The 20763-nt window shown below is 45.1% G+C and overlaps 1 protein-coding gene across 5 annotated transcripts in view; it reads right to left on the bottom strand.

The window, feature by feature from the left end:
• The window catches only part of LOC144111897 (ankyrin repeat and BTB/POZ domain-containing protein 1-like), a 34734-nt gene that overhangs the window by 8047 nt on the left and 5924 nt on the right, over positions 1-20763 (bottom strand). For 4 of the 5 annotated variants that reach the window (XM_077644929.1, XM_077644928.1, XM_077644926.1 and 1 more), the window contains 8 exons: positions 17112-17157; positions 15766-15882; positions 13985-14100; positions 12362-12454; positions 9402-9575; positions 8289-8489; positions 7752-7813; positions 4358-4478 (listed from right to left, as the gene is read on the bottom strand). In XM_077644929.1, coding sequence (XP_077501055.1) covers positions 4358-4478; positions 7752-7813; positions 8289-8489; positions 9402-9575; positions 12362-12454; positions 13985-14100; positions 15766-15882; positions 17112-17157 — 930 coding nt within the window. The remainder of the gene's footprint in view (positions 1-4357; positions 4479-7751; positions 7814-8288; positions 8490-9401; positions 9576-12361; positions 12455-13984; positions 14101-15765; positions 15883-17111; positions 17158-20763) is intronic. The other variant, XM_077644927.1, reaches the window with a different exon arrangement.

The following is a 20763-nucleotide window of genomic DNA, read 5'->3' on the forward strand; positions in this document are numbered from 1 at the left end:
CCAGACGCAGTCATTAACCAAACGCGACATGGACGATTGGTCGCTCGGTCGGTTCAAAAGCGTTCAGCTTTTCATTGTCTTCTTTGGCACACATGAACCGGGGGAGGGAGTCTAGAAAAACTGCAGCGTGCTGCACCTCAGAGCGTTTAGGGTCATTTTAGCGTCATCGATTAACGTGACGTCACTGTCGCTACGGGGCTACTGCGTCTCAAGGTCGACAGGTCAGCGACGGCTGGTTCAGAGAATCGCATCATCGGTCGCTAAGTGTAAGTTTCTTAACGACGTCGCTGTCGATCGCTCTGTAGTGCGGCAACACGTATTTGCGTGACTGCCGAGGCACATGAACCGAAACGACGCTTACACCTAGAGGGGCAGGCATCACAGCGAACCGCACAGGCAGTTAGCGGCGGCCCACGCGCTATACGGACGCAGAGGCTACGTGATGCGGGCAGAATTCCTCGGCCAGAAGGCCGCGCATCACGTGCGTCATGGCACCGCCACGTAGACCGGAGGAGCGAAGGAGTTGCCCAATCCAGGCGGCCGTGATTGCCGCAATCAAGGAAGCCTGGATGAATGCCGACATGTGAGAGCACGCATACGCGCGTCCCGCACTACATTTCCTCAAGGCCCGTCTAGGCAGCGCTCCTATGCTGTTTGGGCTAGAGCTACTGTATAAGTACCTAGAGGTGCGCGTAGGTCTACCGAGTTGCCGCAGAAAGCTTACAAATTATGAGGGAAAGCCGCAACTCTTAGATGCAGGAGGCTGAATTGGTGCAAATGGTTAGCGCGAGTGCAGGCTCAATCCGGTTGTTTCTGGCTGCCAAACTTCTTTTATTTCAGGTAGATTGTTGTTGCATTCAATGTCACAGCTTGCTAGTGATGCGTCGGCTGCATCAACGCCTTCCTCAATAAGCTACAAGCAAAACTGGAGGGGACACTTAAGCCCCGCCTAGAGGGTATGACGCGATAGCGTAATGGGTTAATTCCCATATACGCAGAAGGTCATCCTCTTCTTTACATTCATAGATCCCTGGGAGTCCTCATACCCCTCCTGACGCAGTGGTGCAGCATTTAAGGGATGCGCCACAGCCCTACAATGGCAGGTGCTACCAGCGGTGGGCCTTGTGCGGATCAGGTCGACCTTCCCGAGCGACCAATCATTAATTAAACTGCCCCTTGCCACTGTGGGTAGTTTGCTTACTATCCGGTGAGCAGGTTTTGATGACATTGCAACGTCACGTGACCTAGGTGGCCTACCTGCCTCCTAGGTTGCTCTCTGGGGAGCACCTGCCAGAGCCATGCCCGTGATTTTTCCCTCACAACACCGACGCCGACCACGCCGACACTGGGTTTTCTGGAGTGCAGTGACTTCAAGGCTATCCCGTTAATAAACATTTCACAGCAACCGCTGCTACTGGGTGTGCGGCAACGAGATGCCATGGATTCACGCTTTATCAAGAGTACACAACGTATGAACGGGCCCATGCACACTGGCAAGTCATTTTACTCTAGCGATGGAATTTTTTTTACCGTCTCAATTCAGACACCCTTGCACGTTAAATAGGAGAAAGCTGTAGGGCAGGTAAAGTAAACTGATTTTGTAAAGCGTTGAATTTCAGATGTTTTGAACACTAAAAGAAAAACGCCATGCATGGGGACATTTTCCCATCCAGAAATTCTGGACAAACGCATTTTTTCAAAGAGAAGTTGCTTATGAGCGGAGTTTTTCCTCATATCTTAAGACTGCACCTTAACAATCAATATATCCGCAGATACTTCTTCGGGACCCCTATATATACTTTTCCACTATTTATGGTCAAAAAGACACCCCACTCGTTTTTCATTCAATAATTATAACTACTTTTCCTCGTTTTTTAACGTTCCAGTCTTCACGTTCTCTCTGTTCGGTGGTCTCTGAAGCTACTTGTACATGCCTCTCGACTGCAAGTTCCTCTGGCGACTTCATCAATCGCCCCTTCTCACCCAATCGTCTTCTCGTTCCTCGCTCTTCAGCTGTTTCCGTATCTAGTTTATCTAGGTTATACTGCCTTCGCCGCTCTGCTTTGGCATCTCTCCTAGAGCTCTATATCCATTGGATCGGTTGAATCAGGTTGCGCTCTCTTCTTTTGCGCTGCTGTTCAGCTCACCGTGGACGTCGTTCGGTTTTGTAATCTGTCGAATGACAGGCTTTGTCCATGACGTACAGTTTGCTACGCTACACATTCCTCTGGCGACTTGATCTTTCACCTGCCTCTTCTTTCTGGCATCCGCATGTGCACAAAACCGCGCTTCTCGCTCTTCATCTTCGCACCCTTTCTCCACTCGGTTGCAGCAAGCGCTACGTCCTCCTCCCATTGGCTGCAGCTTGCGCGAAGCTATATAAAGCTTACACGAGCTTACCCGGGTTACTCCGTGGCTTCACTCTCAGACAGGATGGCTTTTTTGCGAGCAATGCATCTTGTGCTAGTGCACAAAACATGCCTCAAACTGCAAATATTTTTTTTTATCAGAAAGAATAAATGCAGCTCTATGAACAGCAATGACAGGACCACTGTAGTTACGAAGTTGTGTTCACCGTGACCGTGCAGGCGGGCGGTCCAGCCGTGATGTTACAGACGCCCTGTACGGGCTTCACGATCGACTCAAAGTGTTCATGTGGTTGTCACAGAGATTGAATAATATTGACAAATAGGAGACCATCTTTCGGTTAGCGTGCATTGGGCTGCAACACAAGACACATCTATAGATGCACACATGTAGCGCCCCAACGGAAGCGGAGGTGAAATCGCATGGGCCTATTCGGCGGGACATCACAAACTGGCAAATCTACCTCACTCCCTGACCAATTTCAGTGGTGGAATATGCACTGAGAGATTTGTGGGTACTGCTGGGATATAGTGGGTTTACTACGACGTCAGCTTCAACTGACAATCGCGTGAATTTTTCATACTTACAACTGTAAACAACACGAATAACGTTTACGCGCCATCACTCAGAAATCGTCTTTATTTCAGCGGCCTCACCTACACTGTGGCCGAGAGTGTACTAAGCAGTTCTGTCGACATCAGCAAAACGTGTAAAGCCACTTACTTTCCGTTTCTTTCTAAGATTTTAAGTGCCGTCCGGCTGAAGACCCTTGAACAGGTCATGTGCTATTATTGTTAGTCGACATTAACGATTACGCAAGTAATCTATTTTCTACTCTTCGTGTGTTCGCTGACAACGGCGCCATGTACCATTGACTTAAAACAGGGACTCCCACCATCTGGAATATGACTTAAAACTTAGAGAAAATTGGCGCGCTAACTGGCTAATGCACTTAAACGTTAATAAAACAACTCTAATCTTATTTCCTCATCGTCAGTCACGTCCTACACCAAACTACAGTATATGTGGCGCCGCAGTATCACACCATCTACTAAAATATCTAAGAATCAGCCTAACACACCATCTCTCTTGTCGCACCACCGACAAGAACGTAACCAAAACAACTAACTGCGTCTTTGATTATGTAAAAAAAACCTCCGACTTGCACCACCTTCTGTTAAACTGTCCGCCTATTTAACTCTAGTCCTTCCTAAACTGGAATATCCATGCTCTATTAAGGACCCCCGACAAACAACCCTTGCCAAACCGCTTGAGTCCGTAAAAATCCGTGTGGTTGAATTACTATATTCTTAATATTCATATCATACAAGCGTTACTGCATTGAACATACCCCCCCCCCCCACTTCCGCCTCAAGTCTGGAATCCCCTGAGAAAATAACCAGAATTTGCCTTTTCTCCAAGTTCTATTATTCCTCACTGAGTCAATCTGTTATCCCTGCACACTGCCTTTCACTTCGCATGGGCAATCCGAGAGTCGTTCATCCACCTCGAGCATCCACTTCTGCACAACTGAAATCATTATTCATCCTTACTGCAAGAAAATGGAACAGCGTGTCCGCGGAAGCCGTTAGCCATGCTGCCCGTGAGCGCTTCAAGTTATTCATCATAGAAATAATGAAATTACGTATTAGTCCGCTCCTCATGTAATGGCCTGAGCGGGTGCTTTGAAGTACTAACAAACAAACAAAATACACGACTCTATATCAAAATATTGTTCACTTATCTCTCCTTTCAACTATAACGGCCGGGGCAAGGTGACGTCCTGAACTGCCGGTGCCATACACATAAGGTGACAGCGTGTGCGTCGCACGTTTTTTTTTTTTGCATAGTACATGCACTCAGTTAATGTAGCCTGAATCTTGTTATATCCCCACTATTTTATGAGTAAAGTCTGAAGACAGAGACCTCATCCGGGAAATGATCACGGATCGCAGCCCACTGCTCCAGCTAAGCTTTCTCATTATTTCACCTTAGGCATCTTGCTCCTCTTGAAACTGGCAACGGCGAAGAATGTTATACACCCCGTGAAGTAGCACACAGCGTGGTAGAATGGATAGAAGTAGTAGTAGAAATGAGTCTTCAGAAAAGATCTGCAAGAAAGAAGAATATTAAAGCATCCGACATCTGCACCAACGAGCGCAGCTGCACACTTTAGAAAGTCCGCTCTATTGATTACTCATCTTGCACAAAGACCTTTGCATCATTTTCGCAACAACACTGCAACATTCACAAAAAAGAAACCCTGTTGACTGCATGATATCTACTCTGGTTGAAAAGAAATATTGAGTGACAAATGCGCAATCGTCGCCTAGGTATGTACGTACATATTGAACACAAGAACAGTTGTATACTTCCTGTTCGTTTCTTCGTATAACATGGTTGCGCTAAAGGATGATTACGAACTAAATAGCTCATTACAGAAAGACACTCAACGGAGGATAATGTTTGCAGCTAATAAACTGAACCGGTAACACATAGATTTATTTTCAATCTGTTCTACTAAATCGCCACCATTTGCAGCGCCGACAGGCAGATCTTGGAGAAAAGGGCGAGCGGCGGTGTTTTTTCCAACAACAAAGAGCGGGGAAAAATATAGTGTAAATCGACTTGATGGCACCCGCAATACTGGGGCGCCAGCAAGGCTAAAGTTTCCATGTAACGCATACTGCTTGACTAATATATTCGCCGAAATCAACTCATCCCTGCATTGGAAGCACTCCACGAATATGCCAGACATCGAGCTCTCCATGATAGAAAATGGGCATGGCAATTTTTGTGGGCTTATTCACGTTGGTGGTAATCAGCCTTTGTTATGTTTTTTTTTCAGCGAGAAACGTAAGCATTTTATTCCATGGTAAGAAATAGCAGATGTATAAAGAAAAATTTTTCGCAAAAGTGTTGAATCTAGTTTTAATAGACCGTTATTCTTTGTGCCTGCGTGGATGACCTTCTCTTAGAGGACACAGGAAAACGCTAGTGATTTATTGCTCTTAACCAAAAATACTTCTCTGCCTCTTTCTGGGTATGTTAACGTTAGTAGGACAACAAAAAACATTAATGGCGGAGAATATTTAATTTTAAAATGAACTCGTGGCATGCAGACCGCGGACTGCTTGCTGTTGCTTTGAAGTGAATGGCGGTGTAGCATAGCCCCTGAGCTCCGCGTAATGAAAACGGTGTTGACGTATGCAGTTTACTTCAGAAATCCGCCGGTGGTGGCCACACGTGTATTTCTTCTTGTTTTTTTTCTGAGGTCTGTTTGCGGTGAGAGTGGTCTCTTTATCGCTGTAATGCCGTAATCTGCCGATAGGAGGCTACCTTCGATAATCTCTCAGTGCCCCCAAGTTAACAGCCACGTTGTCAAGAAGTCCGAAGCGATGTCATATGCGAAGATGCATAAAAGCTTGCATTTGGGTGGTTAGTGTGCGTGTTTTCTTTCACGGCATGCCCCGTCTAAGCGAAGAACCATAATGTTATACGCTCAAAAAACTAGCTTTCCATGAGTCGGTGGCAAAAAGGAGAGCGACCTGAATAGGAATCCATACCCGAAAATCCGTCCACATATCTTTAGTAACCCACGGCTGCGTTGCCGAACACGACCCGAGTTAAACCAGAGGTCGGCGCCATACGCCCACCGCGCTTAAAATAGTTTCCTTTCTGGCCTCCTATCGAGTGTGACAGTGCGTAGATTTATCTTCGGCTAAGCTCGTTGTACCCGTATGCGCTGCAAAACAAAGAAAAACGGGTATACGCGTAGGCGCTGACGCAAGTAGAATGCATCTTGTGGACTTCACGAGTTTTAATCGAATGGTGGCAAAATTTTTAAACGCAACTTCCTCAGAAATAAGTATTTTTTTTTTTTTGGTTGCTGGAGAATCAACTGCATAGCCAGAGAATCAATTTTTACTCAGAACAATTAATGGAGTCGTCCTCAGTGTCCCTTTAAAATTTCGGGACACAGAGCAGTGACATAGAAGCATTTGCTTCAGCCATTGCTCGTTGACTATGCTTGAATTATGCAGTGGCGTGCACTCATTTATTTGTATATTATTAAGAACTCTTTTCAAACTCTTTTGTCCCATATTTGGCCAGAGATGCTGCAGTTTACCACGTCACTTTTGTTCTGCCAATGCAGTCAAGCAACATGGTTACTGGCAGATACCATTGAGGACCACTTGGGATCTGTATTTTTGATTCCCTGATCAATTTATGTGGCTAGCCATTCTGCACGAGCATTTCTGAAATACTGCTATCCATTCAGTATGCCTACAGATATGTTTGTGTCACCTTTCACACCAAAATCAGAACTTTGAGCTTTCAATCCAACACACTGCATGTCATTTTACCAGACAAAACATCACCGCATAAAATGCAACATCAGCAACTACTTCCATCGACATCACCGTGTTGTTGCATCATGGCATTGTAAAGGACATTCCACCCAACAAAAAGTGATTCACCAAAAAGCAATCCTTTTAGAATGCGGACCCAGGGGGATTGTCATGGCCAAGATCCACAGGCTGCCCTCTGCTTGTAAGACACAGCGTATCACATCCTTTGCTCATGCTAAGCCTTTGCAAGGCAATAAATATGTATCCTTGGTGCACACACACCACTGTTCATGAACCGCTCACTGCATACAGCAAAGATATGTTGCACAACACAGCTGCAAGACTGTACAGTTCCTCAATGTTTGGCAGCCAGTTCCGCAGTTTCCTGTTGTCCCTAAAGGGTAACTGATCACTTTAAGACACTGGTGAATTTTAAGGGCTTGAAAAATTTTCGAATGCATTATGGCGCCCGTCCCTGGGTTTCGCGTTGCCATCATCAGCGTTGGTTGTGCGGTCAACCTGGGTCGCATAAGCCTACGGGTGGCTCTGTTTGGAACCGCTGCCTGCCAGTGCAGGGGTGCATCACATGACCACTATTGCTGAATTTCATGTTACACAGTCGTAACCGTCTTGTGAGTTCATGCATGCAAAATTTTTGCATCAGCTTTCCATGTAAGGCGCAAAATTTTTATATTATGAAGTGCGTAGCCAATAACAAAGCCAGATTCATTCTATCAAAGTTTAAACAAACTAAATGCCTGTCTGTGCAATGCATAGAAATTTCACAGCTGTGGACACATTCTCTGCTGCAGTAAGCTATAATGTGCAGCAGCACTCATTCTCGGGTGCTGTGGACGGCACAGATACCATTCCACTATTGCACTACTTTAGGCATCTAATCCGAGTGTAGTTAGGAGGTCATCGATGAGCTTCAACTTCACATTGGCATCTAGAATCTCTGCTGTGCTTCGTGCATTGGCACTGATATAGTAGCGGATGTCGTCTATTACGGTGATGGAATCGGTCTCTTGCCTGAGTTTCACCTCTTTCGCATCCTCTCGGATCGCCTCATGGAATTCTGGAAGTTCAATGACCTGAAATGGAAAAAAATATTGGTCTGTCTCAATGCCGAAGGCAAGTGCAAAATATAATCAAATGCACTTCTCTGGACAGGTTCGTGCTTTAAGCCATTTGACATTACATAAAGAAGCTTTTCTGAGGGAATACAGTAGTTATTTATTCGTAACATGCGAAGGGATGTCTTGCAACTACATCCTGTGTTACAGCGTACTACTACATGTAGTAAGTACATGTGTACTTCTTTATGATACAGCTTTTAACATCTCCAGTTTTCACTTTTACAACATGGGCCGCTGGTTCCACCATGTCTATTAACTACTGTCTAGTGCTGCTTCAGAGACAAAGTGTCTTTGAATTTTAAATTTACTGCTTGAAGCCTGCGGACTACTGCCTTTTAAGTGTTTCCAGTAACAAAAGAGTTTGCAGTGTTGAAGCCATAAAGAAACAAGCAGCACCAGTTGGAAGGAGCATTTATGTTTCCTTATTCACCTCGGCCAAGTGCTTTGCCATGAACTCTATGCACTGGTTCTCCAACCGTGGCAGGCGGAACAGCCGCGATGCCCGCAATGTTCCGCAGATGCTCTCAACATCAAGCAAGCGTGCTATCTGCGCCCCGCACTGCCGCTTCAAGTCTGGCAGCAGGTACACATCAGCAGCACACAGGACGTCCCAGACATTGGTTGCATTCACCTGCCAAGATAAAATTACAATAACATGCACTTGGTGAAAGATTTGGGAAAACCATTAGTAACTGTCTTGACGAGGTCTGCACCATTTCCACAAGACAACATGCAGGTGCAACCTGGACACAACTGTACACACACCCAGGGACAAAATTCAGAAGCACAGGCACGGTGAGAAGTGAATATCATTGATCCCAAGGTACACAGCTCAAAACTAATACTATGCAGAACCTTAACTAGTATGTGTAAACAGTACAGAGTGCCAATGAGTTTGAGGCAGTGCAAAAATTTGATCATTTTTGTTTTTTGCAGTGCTTGCAAAGCAAATACCTTTGTCCCCGAATTCATGCAATGTTCCTTCTCCATAAGCAAGGTGTCCCAATTGTTTCCAGGGATATACGCAAACACAAGGCTTTGTGCTAATGTCTTTGACAGTGTGTCAAGAGATGCAGCTAATGCTAACCATCGGGGTTTATCTGTGCTTAATTATGTAATTAATAAAACAAGTCAGCCAACTTTACTTTATTGATTTAGTAGCCAAGGTCCCAATCAAAATATTGCCACAAACTTTGAGAAAAATCTAAAAGATGAGTTTCCAAAAAGCCAGATTTCACAATTTTTGCACGCCCTCTCCAAAAAAAGAGCAGCTCGCATAGATGAAGGCACACCACAACTGTAGTGGTCTCAAAAATGTGTAAACCAAACACTGGCTAATGACAATGCTTATTGTGAAATTATCTTTTCTTTGTCGCACCTTCAAAATATTTGGGCTTGTGGGGCTGAGCTGAGGGGGTGCCACAAATTGTGAGGGAATCCAATAATAATAAAAAAAAGCTCACCGAAAAGACAAGTCAATTGTGGACTGAAGCCAATTCAAACCCAAAATATAAAATATCCCGGCTGCACACAAAGCGCTTACCCTGTCATCTGAGTTACTGTAAACATGTCGCAGCACGCAGCCAAAGATGTTAGGCGTGACTTGCTGCAATTCGATGACTGGCAGCTGCTGCTGGTCACTGCCTAGCCGACTGGCCTCTGTGAAGTGGTCCTCAATGAGGGCACGGAAGTACTCACTCCGGTTGCACAAAAACACCTGAAATTACACCAGGGTTGTACTCTAATGGGACGGCACTTCTGTCTTTGTGCGATACAGTAGCAGGTGTGCCATTTTTGGTGCAGAAAAACTGAACTTTTTCCGGCAGAAACCCCAAAAGCAATCTATATTTCTCGTAGTTGTGAGAGTTAGGCTCAGAGAAATGCCAGGCTTTCCAGGTTTGTAACGTTATAGCGGCGGCACTTGGCTAAGTGCAAAAAGTCTAGCTTTGCTGAGCTTGTTGCCAGTTAGCAGAGCAGGCTCAATGAGCTATGTTTGCATTTATTTCTCAGCATCTACCAGCAAGATTGGCACACAGGATGTAAAAACATGCCATCACCTGTCCAGCTGATTGCAAGGTATGATAGTGAATCTCGGAATTTCCAAATGCTTTCAGAATTGACTGACCATTAAAAAAATTTGTTGCACGTCCCGAATCAGTACAAAGAAATTGAATTACAATTTTTCAGACAGTGAGGCAAGACACAGCAAGATGCTCTGAGACTCCCTGCAAAAAGTGTGACAAGTGAAGGTATGGCATGCCCTTGTTTTACGCATCGCATTCCTGACACAAATGTCGAAGAATGGAGCTGCACATTCAGTGCACTAGGCCTGCCTTACTGAAGGGCCGCAAGCGGGGGGAGCCCAGCACCCTTTAGCACTACGTTGGATGTACCTCAAGTATTCAACCATCTTATGTCATGTTTTCAATTCTGTGTCCGCAACGTTTTCTATCTCACATCAATATCACTACTGTGCTAGAAGCCATGCTACAGGAGTGCGCTTGCTATAAGATACAGTTACTCTCAATATTAAGCCAATCATATCCCCTTCAGGAACCAATTTAATCTGCTGAAAGGAAAATTCTTCTTTTGCATAAATAATGATCAGTATACTAAGCAGAAGTGATGTGCAAAAAATGCAAAAATTCATATTTAAGCATATTTTATACGTGTCCACATTTGTGGACACGCTGCCTTAAACCTGATACATGATCGTAAAAACTGCTACATTTACTTGCCTTCTTTAACTGGTCGTTAGACACGAATAAATGTTTAGATGTGAGAATATGCGCTTCAGGGTATTATTCTGTTGGTCGTGAATTATAGAACAGATAAAAACAGCCATTCTGTGACGACAGGCAGAGGAAAATTCGGCACTTCATGCACCGAACGTGGCTTTAGATGTGCAGCCTTCATGTCGGCACCGCTGTGTAATTAACGTGTTCAGAAGGTGGGGCCAATGGTTGCTTCCATCATAAGTAATGCTTCAAGTCCACATGCATCAAAGGGGTCTCGAGTGATCCGAGCACAGGTGGAAAGGGAGAAAGAGATAGCATCTTGCGGCCTGTTTTCCACATGGTTTTTGCAAAAATGAAAAATCATTTTTAAAGGTCATTGTTTGCTCAATTTATGTCAGAGACCTGAAACAAACTGTCCCCTCGCTCTACCAATGTGCTGATTGTTGTTTTGTAGCCTTGGAGCTGAGCGGCCAGCTCTGAACTAATCATGGTGTGAGGGCACGGGTTCTCCTTTTTCATCCCTTCTTGTGTAGTGCTGCCACTTTGTATTTTTCGCCGTGTCAAGTTTCATACAAAATGAAACGATTCTTGCTAAAGACTGCAGTGAAAATTTCAAAGCGATACTGAAAAAATGTTCTGGCCGTCACTGAAAATTGTTGCTTCCTTCAGATTCATGTGTTCTACTATCAAGCACAGGTGGCCTCGGACCCCTTTTTGAATACTAGCAAGGGGCCTAAGACCCTCCTAGACCTCCGTGACTATAAGCATTGGTCATAGCGCGCTGTGTTTGTTGGCAGTGGCTCAGTTAACTGGCGGTTATTTGCGACGACCTGCGGATGTTCATTGCTCGGTCGGCAGCACTTTGGAGGCGCTTCTCCATAGGCTATTTTCATGAAAAACGCTTCTGCGCTGGAGTCATACAACGTTCTCTTTGTAAAAGCATGGTTTTCAATGGCCGTAAACAGTAAGCCTATTTCGTGCCATACGTGCACAAAAAAACAGCGCGTTGTGGGGAGAAAACGCCACTGATATTTTCTGCATTAAGGCGCCATGTCCACATTTGTGGACACGCCACTTCGAACATCTACCGCAGCATTTTTTCATCGTCTATGAGGATGAAAATTGGTGTGCCGTTTCTACATTAACCTATCGACACATTCTGAGCCCTAAATTGCATCATTCGCGATCATTTGTTATGATAGAATGCAAAAAGTACAAGGTATTTACTCGTCCTTCCGACAAATGATGTGAGACACATATTTTCTTTTTTTACAAACATATTTCGCTGTAGCTACAAGAGATGGCACCACAAACTTGACAGGGAGGGTAAAAATCGTAAGAGCGCGTTATTCAAAGAAGGAAATTAGCCTTGCGTTAGGTCGCGTCCACATATGTGGACGCAGCGCCCAAAGGGGATATGATTGTGTTTGCATGATGCACAGGACAACATAACTTAACTGCTTCAACTAATTAGGGAATTTTAACTAACTGCTTGCAGAAATTAAGAGACACATCTAGCAAGCGCATACACTGATATCTCCAAACTAAATACTTAACTCTCTTCCTTCTCAGCTCTCCATGCTCACTGCTCCCACAAAAACCAAACAGATTACAGAACAACCCTATATCTGACTCAATGACTCAAAGTACCATAAGCGGGGCATTACCTAGCCAGTGGCTCTACAACCAGTGCCCCCAAGCTTAAGGTGCGTTTCTATCATGACGCGGAGATGTACTTCAAAGGTATGCAGCAGGTATGTCTTACCTTGTGGCAAAGAAAGTGTGTACCATCCACGTTAATGCAGATGTCTGCATGGTTATGTTCCTCAGCAGGGAATGCAGCACCGCCAGCAGTGACCTGAGGCATGTAAACATCATTGCTCGTACCTCTACGCAACAAGTAATTCAGACTGGCACAAGCAGATTACTACAAACAGGTTAATTTAAATATATAAAAGTAGGATAATTTTTGACTGAATCTGCTGTGCAACTAACAGCCACATTTTTTTAACAGGTCCCTCAGTCAGGCAATGGTCACCATTGACAAATTATTAAACTTAGAATAAAAATAAAGGTTTTCATTAACACAAAACTAACTACACTGTCATCATGCAAAAAATGAGCAAATGCTATACATCTTGTTGTCAATGGTCTGAAAAGCCTTACCACAGCTCCTGGTTTAACTACATTGCATATATTTTCACCATCTTACCTGAATAACATTTTGACATAAATACAATGACAGGTTTGCTTCTAAGCTCATTGGCAGAAAAAAATTACCTGCTGAAAATGCACAACAAACCCATAATGACACCGACCAAAAAAAAAGATAAAAATGGTGAAGTAACAATTGATGATGAAAGCCTGGAACTTATTACACATACATGATAAGACCTAAAAAATTTTGAGAAGTCCAAGTCATTTTATCTCTCGCATTTGGCCTTGTCAAATTTCTTTCTACGGCTGGTTTGATGTCACAATTACTTTTCTTTGTAATGCAGTGGTGCCAAAGACTTGCTAATGCTACTGAGCAAAGAGCGAGGACAAGACGTGTGTGAACTTTTAAAGGCCTTCGCCATTAGCAACAGCAATAATACTTGTATATGTACCCGAGGGAACTGAATGAAGTAACAGTATTAAAATTCCTGCAGGGATACAACTAAACCCTGCAATAATTTTTACTCTGTCTTTTTGACTTTCACTTTATTTCGCTCCTTAACCTGCAAGGGAAGGCCTGGACTAATGGTACTTAGAAGGCCCAACAAAGGCCTCCACCACCCTTGGTAAAGTGCAGCAACAGTAATGTATTGACCATTAATTAATAACAGAGAAAATAAAAATTCAAAGCAAAAATCACCTATATTCACTGGGTAATATTAATGTTTGAGGGCCGCTAGAGCAAGGGTGATTCTTGCACTTCTATAATATTCAACAAAAGACTTTTCCTACAGCTTGTTCTTGGCGCATGATGGCCTCAGTTGCCTATGTGCCATAAACCACAACACAACACACACAAAAATCACTTCCTGCTGCACTCATTACTCATGAACGTATACTAGAACATATTCAAATCAACAAGTAAGATTTGTGAAAATTTCACCAAAAGGCCTCATAATTAAAAAAAAACCAGCAAACCATTGGCAAAGAGAAACTGTCATCAGCTCAAGCCAGCTCAGACTTATCACGCCCCGCTGAGCTAGCTGTTTCCAGTGGTTGTGTTTCACTGCTGCTTTTTCACTACCCAGTTTTGCATAGCCTGTATATGCACCATAAAAGCCAAGTGAGTGAATGGGCACATGGATGAATGAACAAGTAGAGAGCACAAGTGACCTTACAAAAATTAATAAAAAAAGAAACAGAAAAATAACAAATCAGCCCAGCAGCTTACCCCTGATGCAAGCTCAACGGGCAATGTGGAGAAGTCCCTCTGAAGCTGCTCCCGGTAATGTGTGGGCTCAAGAAGGATGGTCTCACTCTCTGCGCTGACACCACTTCTCTGGCTTCCTGCATGGAAAAAAGAACTTACTTACTACCCAAACAGCACAGGTAATCAGTCCAATATTGGAAATGGATGGTTTCACTCTGCTACTTTGTAGGGCCGGACTTGGCCAATATGGTTCCAATATTGGGCCGATTACCTCTGCTGCTTGGGTAAGTACACTGAGAGTTGTTGCGCAAGGAAAGTGAGCAACTCTAAGCTCCAACACCAAGCCCTAATGCAGAAACACGTCTTCCTTGTGCCATGACTGCATGGTGCTAACTGTGAAAGGGTGAGCACAGTGCTGTGATTCCGCAGTCACTAGTTCATGGACTTATACGTACATCGCGCCAATGCACAAGCCATCACACAGTAATGTGAAATCTATGATGTTCCGAGCAATGCTTCATGAACATACTGTTCAATGCTGTATGTACCAATCAAACCATAAAATTTTCGATATCCCTACTACTCCCAGCAATCTAGGTGAGGTTAGGAAAGCTTAAATCCTCACCTGTTATCGTACAGTTATCAAGAAACATAATCTAAAAACCTCAATGCTTTTGCACCACAACAGTGTGATTGGTGAAATGCACTCAATGCACCACCACTGTGAGTACTTGGCCCATACCGTACGACTCTGTCTTTATTGCAGACTTCAGTCTGCATCTTTACTGAAAAATAATGCTATCGTATAACTGGGCCAGGTCACTGAGCCTAAGATTTCTGCAAATGTCAAGCCCTCTTTTATATGTTCAACTTTAGTTTCAATCAAACTCTCTTTTATACAAAAAAAAATCTGAGGGACACCAGTAGTTCACCTAAATGAAACAACAAGGCTTCACCATGAAGCGTCAGCTGATGGGCCCTATCAGGACCATGCTGACTTATAAAGCCCAATTTTTACAGAAAAGAGAGACACTGAGAGGCACTCTTTACCATGGTGAAGGCTTTACCTTGTCTATGCACCTGACATGCCACTCTAGATGACAGCAATGAAAGAAGTGCCATACACATGCATGCTTGCATGCACACTTGCATGCACACAATCAATGCACAGTCAAAGGTGTTCACATAGGTTAGATTAGGTCTGTGTTCTGAAGCGCACCCCCAAAGCCAAATAATGTCATGCACAGGAAGGCATGCATGCTGTACAGTCCCAGCACAATCTAGAGGAATGCTTGTGATGACACAGAGCAACTCCATGTGAAAATACCATTGTACTTCACACATGAAAGGCACAACAGAGTCCTCAAATGGTCATTTCTAAACAAAGTAGTGGTTAGCACAAGCTATACTCGCTGAACACACTGAAGGAAGGTGCCAACGTGCTTGTCGGGGGCACAAGACATGTGAAAGTCACAGCTGGAGTCATCAGCCATAGTTAAGTCCTACTTCATCCTGCAGGCCTTCACAAAAGGCTGCCCCATGGATGTATGGTTCCCTCAGTGGTAGCTAAAATACAGCACAACTATTAAATGTGAAGATCAATGAAAAATTAATAGACGATCAAAGCGATTAATGCGACAGAGTATGCGTCGAGCAGCATCGACAATCTCATAGTGTGAAGCATCCATGCGCCCATTTTGCTGTCATTTATGTGTTCAGCTAACCTATCTGGCTTCAGAGGCAACGACATGTCCAAACATTCCAAATCACAGCCGTGCTTGAGCGCATGCGCACTCACTCACCCTGATTCAGCACTTCTGCTAAAGCTTCCTTGACATCCGCAATGAGAGAAATGAGCTGGCATCGTGATGCAAGCTCGAGAAAACTCTCAAAATGCTTGGCTTGCATCTCAAGTCGGCCTGCAAGTAATGCAACAACGTATCAGTGCTTACTTAGATACGAGCTCTGGAAACAGCTTTGAATCTGTCAGCAAGAAATGTGCTATAGTGACAAGCAACTGAATAGCAGGGGCTGTGCGCTCAAGTGCACACCCTTTGGCAACACCTCTGCTCTCGCATTACATGATGGTTTTCGATAAGAAGGGAACTCCATTGAAGTAGCCACATTTCTGAAGCTGCCTCCCACTGAACATTAAGCCCACCAGGCCATGTTAAACTTAATTTGTGCACCAAAAGCACAGACCTTTGGGCGAGTTGGTGCATTGCAATCATGTACAAGCGCAAAAAACAAGGACCAGTTGTCCAGTCCTTCTTTGTCCTTGTTTTTTGCGCTTGTACATGATTGCGCAACAAAAGCTGCTTTTGAGCACTTTCATAGGTGCACTAGTCTTTCTGTATTGCAACCAGACCATTTCACTCGGGAGGATGACATGGAAGGGAGGTGATCATAGCTTGGAGCAACAAACACTTCTCTCTGAACACGCTACCGCAGCCACAGTGACAGCTTACGAAGCTATGTTGTATGAAACTGCTTTGCTCCCCTTAGTGGCTTGACAGTGCACTCAAGTATTGTACAATGCTGATGTTCAAGAGAAGCGCATCAGCTCATTAATTTCTATTCTGCATCCAGCTGCATTGTTCAAGCAGTAGCCGTGTGCAGAAAGCTGCAGTGGTCCCAACAGCAATGGCTTCTTGCTATAACCACGGACTTGCCCACATTCCCCATCAGCTCACAACTACTGGCCTGGCTCTACTGCCCTAATAATGACTGAGATAATGATGTTTCAAATGCATACACACAAGAAAATCCTTTTGTGAGCCTGGCTCCCGTGCAGAAAATAGCATAGCGCCTTGCCTTAGTGAAATGCGACCGCTACTCCTTGCATGCTGAGAAAAACTGCATAGCAGTTAATTTAGGCATTTACCCTGACTTCATAACAAGAGGAAAGGCAAGAAGGCAAAATTTTCCTTTTCAGACTAGATAAAATATCAACAAAAGTAAATTATAATAATAAAAACAAACAAGAAAGAGTCGCACACTAAGCCAGCACAGTCCCTCATAGACTACAATTTACTAATTAGTGGGCAAACTTGCAAGTATTCAACAAAATCATTTTAAAAGGAAGCATTCTAACAGCTTGCGGATAACTGCTTCATGCTTATTGAAAACTATCACTTAATATACCCACCTGTGTACAGATACTGAGTGATGATCCTGAACACAGCACCATCAACCTGAAGAGAACAAAAGAGTGCCCTAGGTACCAGTTGCATGCCAGTGGCATCTAGTAGCTAGGAAGGTAACTGTGTCTACCCATGAGCTGCATCTTTTATAGCATTTTTTATTACATTTTTAGCAAACACACACAATTTAAAGCACACTGAGCTACTCATTTTTCTATCGTTTTCCACAGTGAAGCACACTGATAAAAGCCTGTAATCCATCTTCAGCAAGAGTTTAGAACTCTTCGCCCTGCTCTGTGACCTATGTTTAGGGCAACAAAAATAAAAAGCATGGCTTGCATTCCTTGCCACCAGATGTTACTAGTGCATGACACTATCAGAACAAATGGTTCATTTTAAAGCATAAACTTCCCGATTCTGTACTATGAGGAAAAGCTGCTTTCCTGCACACTAACAGAACAAACAAAAAGAACATTCAATAAAAAGATTACAAGCAACACATGCTTGAGAAGTGCACACATCACAGAATTCAGCCAACATGCCCAAAGTACTTTAGATTAAGCAATACATCAAACCGAAAGAATGATTATCATCGGGCTTCAAAATGTTTTCTCCTCACAAAATGCAAAGAACATGTTTCAGTGCTACTGTTCAGGTAAATAAATTGTCAGCAATATAACGTAGTGCTAAAAGGACCCTGAAATGATCTTGATGATCATATTCTAGCGCAACAAATCTGTAGCATTTTTTTTTGTGAGTATTCGAGTCAAATTTAAAAGCTCTGCATATACCTACAATTTACAATTAATTTTTTTAAAGTCTCAGCTCGCAGCCGATTAGGGCGACATCCCACCATGTGTTCTTAGCCACAGTTCTCCCGCCGACACAGAGCAGGGAATCTGAGCGAGCCTTCTCATTGGGTGTGCCCAAGTGGCGTGGGCAGAACGAGACACACTCCCGACCTGTTTTGTTTATTTATTCATTTTCGTGTGTGTGGAGCCTCGGCACGTACGGGTTGAAGCGGGAGAGGAGGAGCGTCATTTTTAATCGCAGGTATCTTTGGTTTTAACGAAGGTAGCTGTGATAAAGATGAAGTGTGGCAAGTGCGCTGCACGCACTCGCGCGCATGGGGGGAGAGAAGACGACGAAGTAGGAGAATACAGATCGGCTCGACCGTATGCTACGTGTACTGTTTCATTGCTAATTATCATTACAACGATACAACATATTTTGGCGACGAGGATGCTGTTTTGATTCGGGACCTTCACGTGGCCTGCTCACCATCCGTCATGAGCTTTTCTGGGCTTCAGCCACCACCACCCTTCCTGCCGACTCCTGGTCGTCCTGCCCTTCCATGGGAGCAATGGGAGCTGGCGTTCCGGAATTACATGCTGGCCTCTGGTGCCTCTACTCTGGGCGCGGACAGGCGGAAGGCCATCCTGCTGAATTGCCTCGGACTGGAAGGTCAGCGCATTTTTTATACATTGGCGCCGCCGTCGTCCCCTCCAGCGCCTACAGCTGCGGCTTCGCACTCCGGTGACGAGACGCCCCGCCTTGACGAATTTGATGCGGCGATATCCATCCTGTCGGAGCATTACAAATCGTCCGTGAATGTAATCGCCGCACGTCATCGCTTTCGCCGTCGAGTTCAGGCTCCAGGAGAGACAACCGATGAATACGTCGCTGTCCTTCGCAGTCTTGTCGCCGACTGCGGGTTTGGGACCATGGCGGACGATATGATCAGGGACCAGCTGGTGGAGAAGACCTCGAGTTGCCATCTGCGTGAGCGCCTACTCATGGAAGGCTCCTCCTTGACTCTGTCGCGCGCCATGCTCCTTGCTCGACAGTGTGAGCAAGCTTCTCGGGAAGCCAGGGAATTGGCTGAGGAGGACGCTCCAGTACATCGTGTGAGATGCGAGCGTGGATCGAGACAAACACCACCTCAGGCCCATTGCTGCAAGTGCCAAAGTCAACCATCACAACCTGCTGCTGCAATACCAGAGCGCATGTGCTACCGCTGCGGTTCTACAACTCACCTAGCGAACAACCCTGCATGCCGAGCCCGCAACCGCAAGTGTCGTCGGTGCGGCAAGGTGGGCCATTTCGACTCTCTCTACTAGTTGTCCGACCGTCCTGTTCAAGTTCAGCAAGTTGCAGATACTGCTGACACATCGTCGATGCCGGATGGCTCCAGCAGTGCATCTATTCTCAATGTTGAAAGTCAAAAAAACGGAATTTTCGCATCAGTCCTGATTGAAGGCAAGTTCATCCGCTTCCTGATTGACACCGGCTCATCTGTGTCAATTATTTCTGAAGATCTATACCACCGATTCTTCGCTAAATGTTTCCCGCTTAAATCAACTGCAGTTCAACTATTGGACTATTCTAAGTCTCGGATTATAGTCCAAGGGTGTTTTGTTGCCACAGCAAAGTTCCACGACCGTACCGCCTGCATCCTGTTGTACGTTGTCTCGGGAGGCACAACGCTGCTGGGCCTGGATTCCATTGCCGCTCTACAAATGAAGATCAAAGGTGCATCGTTGGAATGTCTTTCCATGACACCGGATACGCCTCTGTTACCTCCTGAGCTACGTCCACACTTCGAACATCTCTTCTCCAAGGAACTCGGAGTTGCTCGTGGCTACGTGCACAAAGTCAGAGTGCAGGATTCCGTTTCTCCTGTTGCTTGCAAGCTCCGACGGCTGCCGTTTGCCATTCGTCAGCAGGTGTCCGAGGAACTCCAGAAGCTTGAAGCTCAAGACATCATTGAACGGGTTTTCATTGAACGGGGTTTCACCCATAGTCGTGGCTCGGAAAAAAGATGGCTCCATCCGAATGTGCGTCGATTTGCGTGAGCCGAACAAGACTATTGTGGTCGACAGTTTTCCTTTGCCTCAAACGGAAGAACTTCTACATAGCTTGGCCGGGTCACAGCGTTTTTCGAAGTTGGACCTTGCCTCGGCTTACCATCAAGTACCACTTAGCCCTGAGAGTCGGGAATTGACCACATTCATTACCCATGATGGCCTCTTCCGCTTCAAACGAGTGTGTTTCGGCCTTGCTTCGGCGCCTTCGGCTTTTCAGAAGATGATGCACTTAATTTTAAAAGGGTGCAAAGGTGTCCTCTTCTACATCGACGACATCATAGTCCATGGCACCTCCCGACAGGAGCACCTGACCAACCTTCGTGCTGTTCTCGAGCGCCTGTCCCAAGCTGGACTCAAGCTCAACCACAAATGTGTCTTCGATGTCCCGAAGCTCACTTTCTTGGGGCATGTTGTCAGCGGTGAAGGACTGTTTCCGCTTTCTTCTGCCATCGAGGCGATTACGAAGGCTCCGACTCCATCTAACATCAGCGAGCTTCGCTCCCTCCTTGGACTTGCGGGTTTCTACTCCAAGTTTATCCCGCATTACTCCGACGTCGTTGAGCCTATGCGCGCCCTAATTCGAGGCAGCGACTCCGCCTTCACTTGGACTGCTGCTGCGGATTCAAGCTTCAAACTACTGAAGTCCATGTTGACGTCATGTGACGTGTTGCATTTTTTTGATCCTGCCCTTCCCGTGGTCTTAACGACTGACGCTTCCGGATATGGCCTTGGGGCAGTGCTTCAGCAAGACAACGGCCATTCCCTGCAAACTGTTGCGTTTGCCTCCCGT

The sequence above is a fragment of the Amblyomma americanum genome, unplaced genomic scaffold, assembly GCF_052857255.1.
Source record: "Amblyomma americanum isolate KBUSLIRL-KWMA unplaced genomic scaffold, ASM5285725v1 scaffold_12, whole genome shotgun sequence".
In the NCBI taxonomy this organism is placed as follows: Eukaryota; Metazoa; Arthropoda; class Arachnida; order Ixodida; family Ixodidae; genus Amblyomma; species Amblyomma americanum.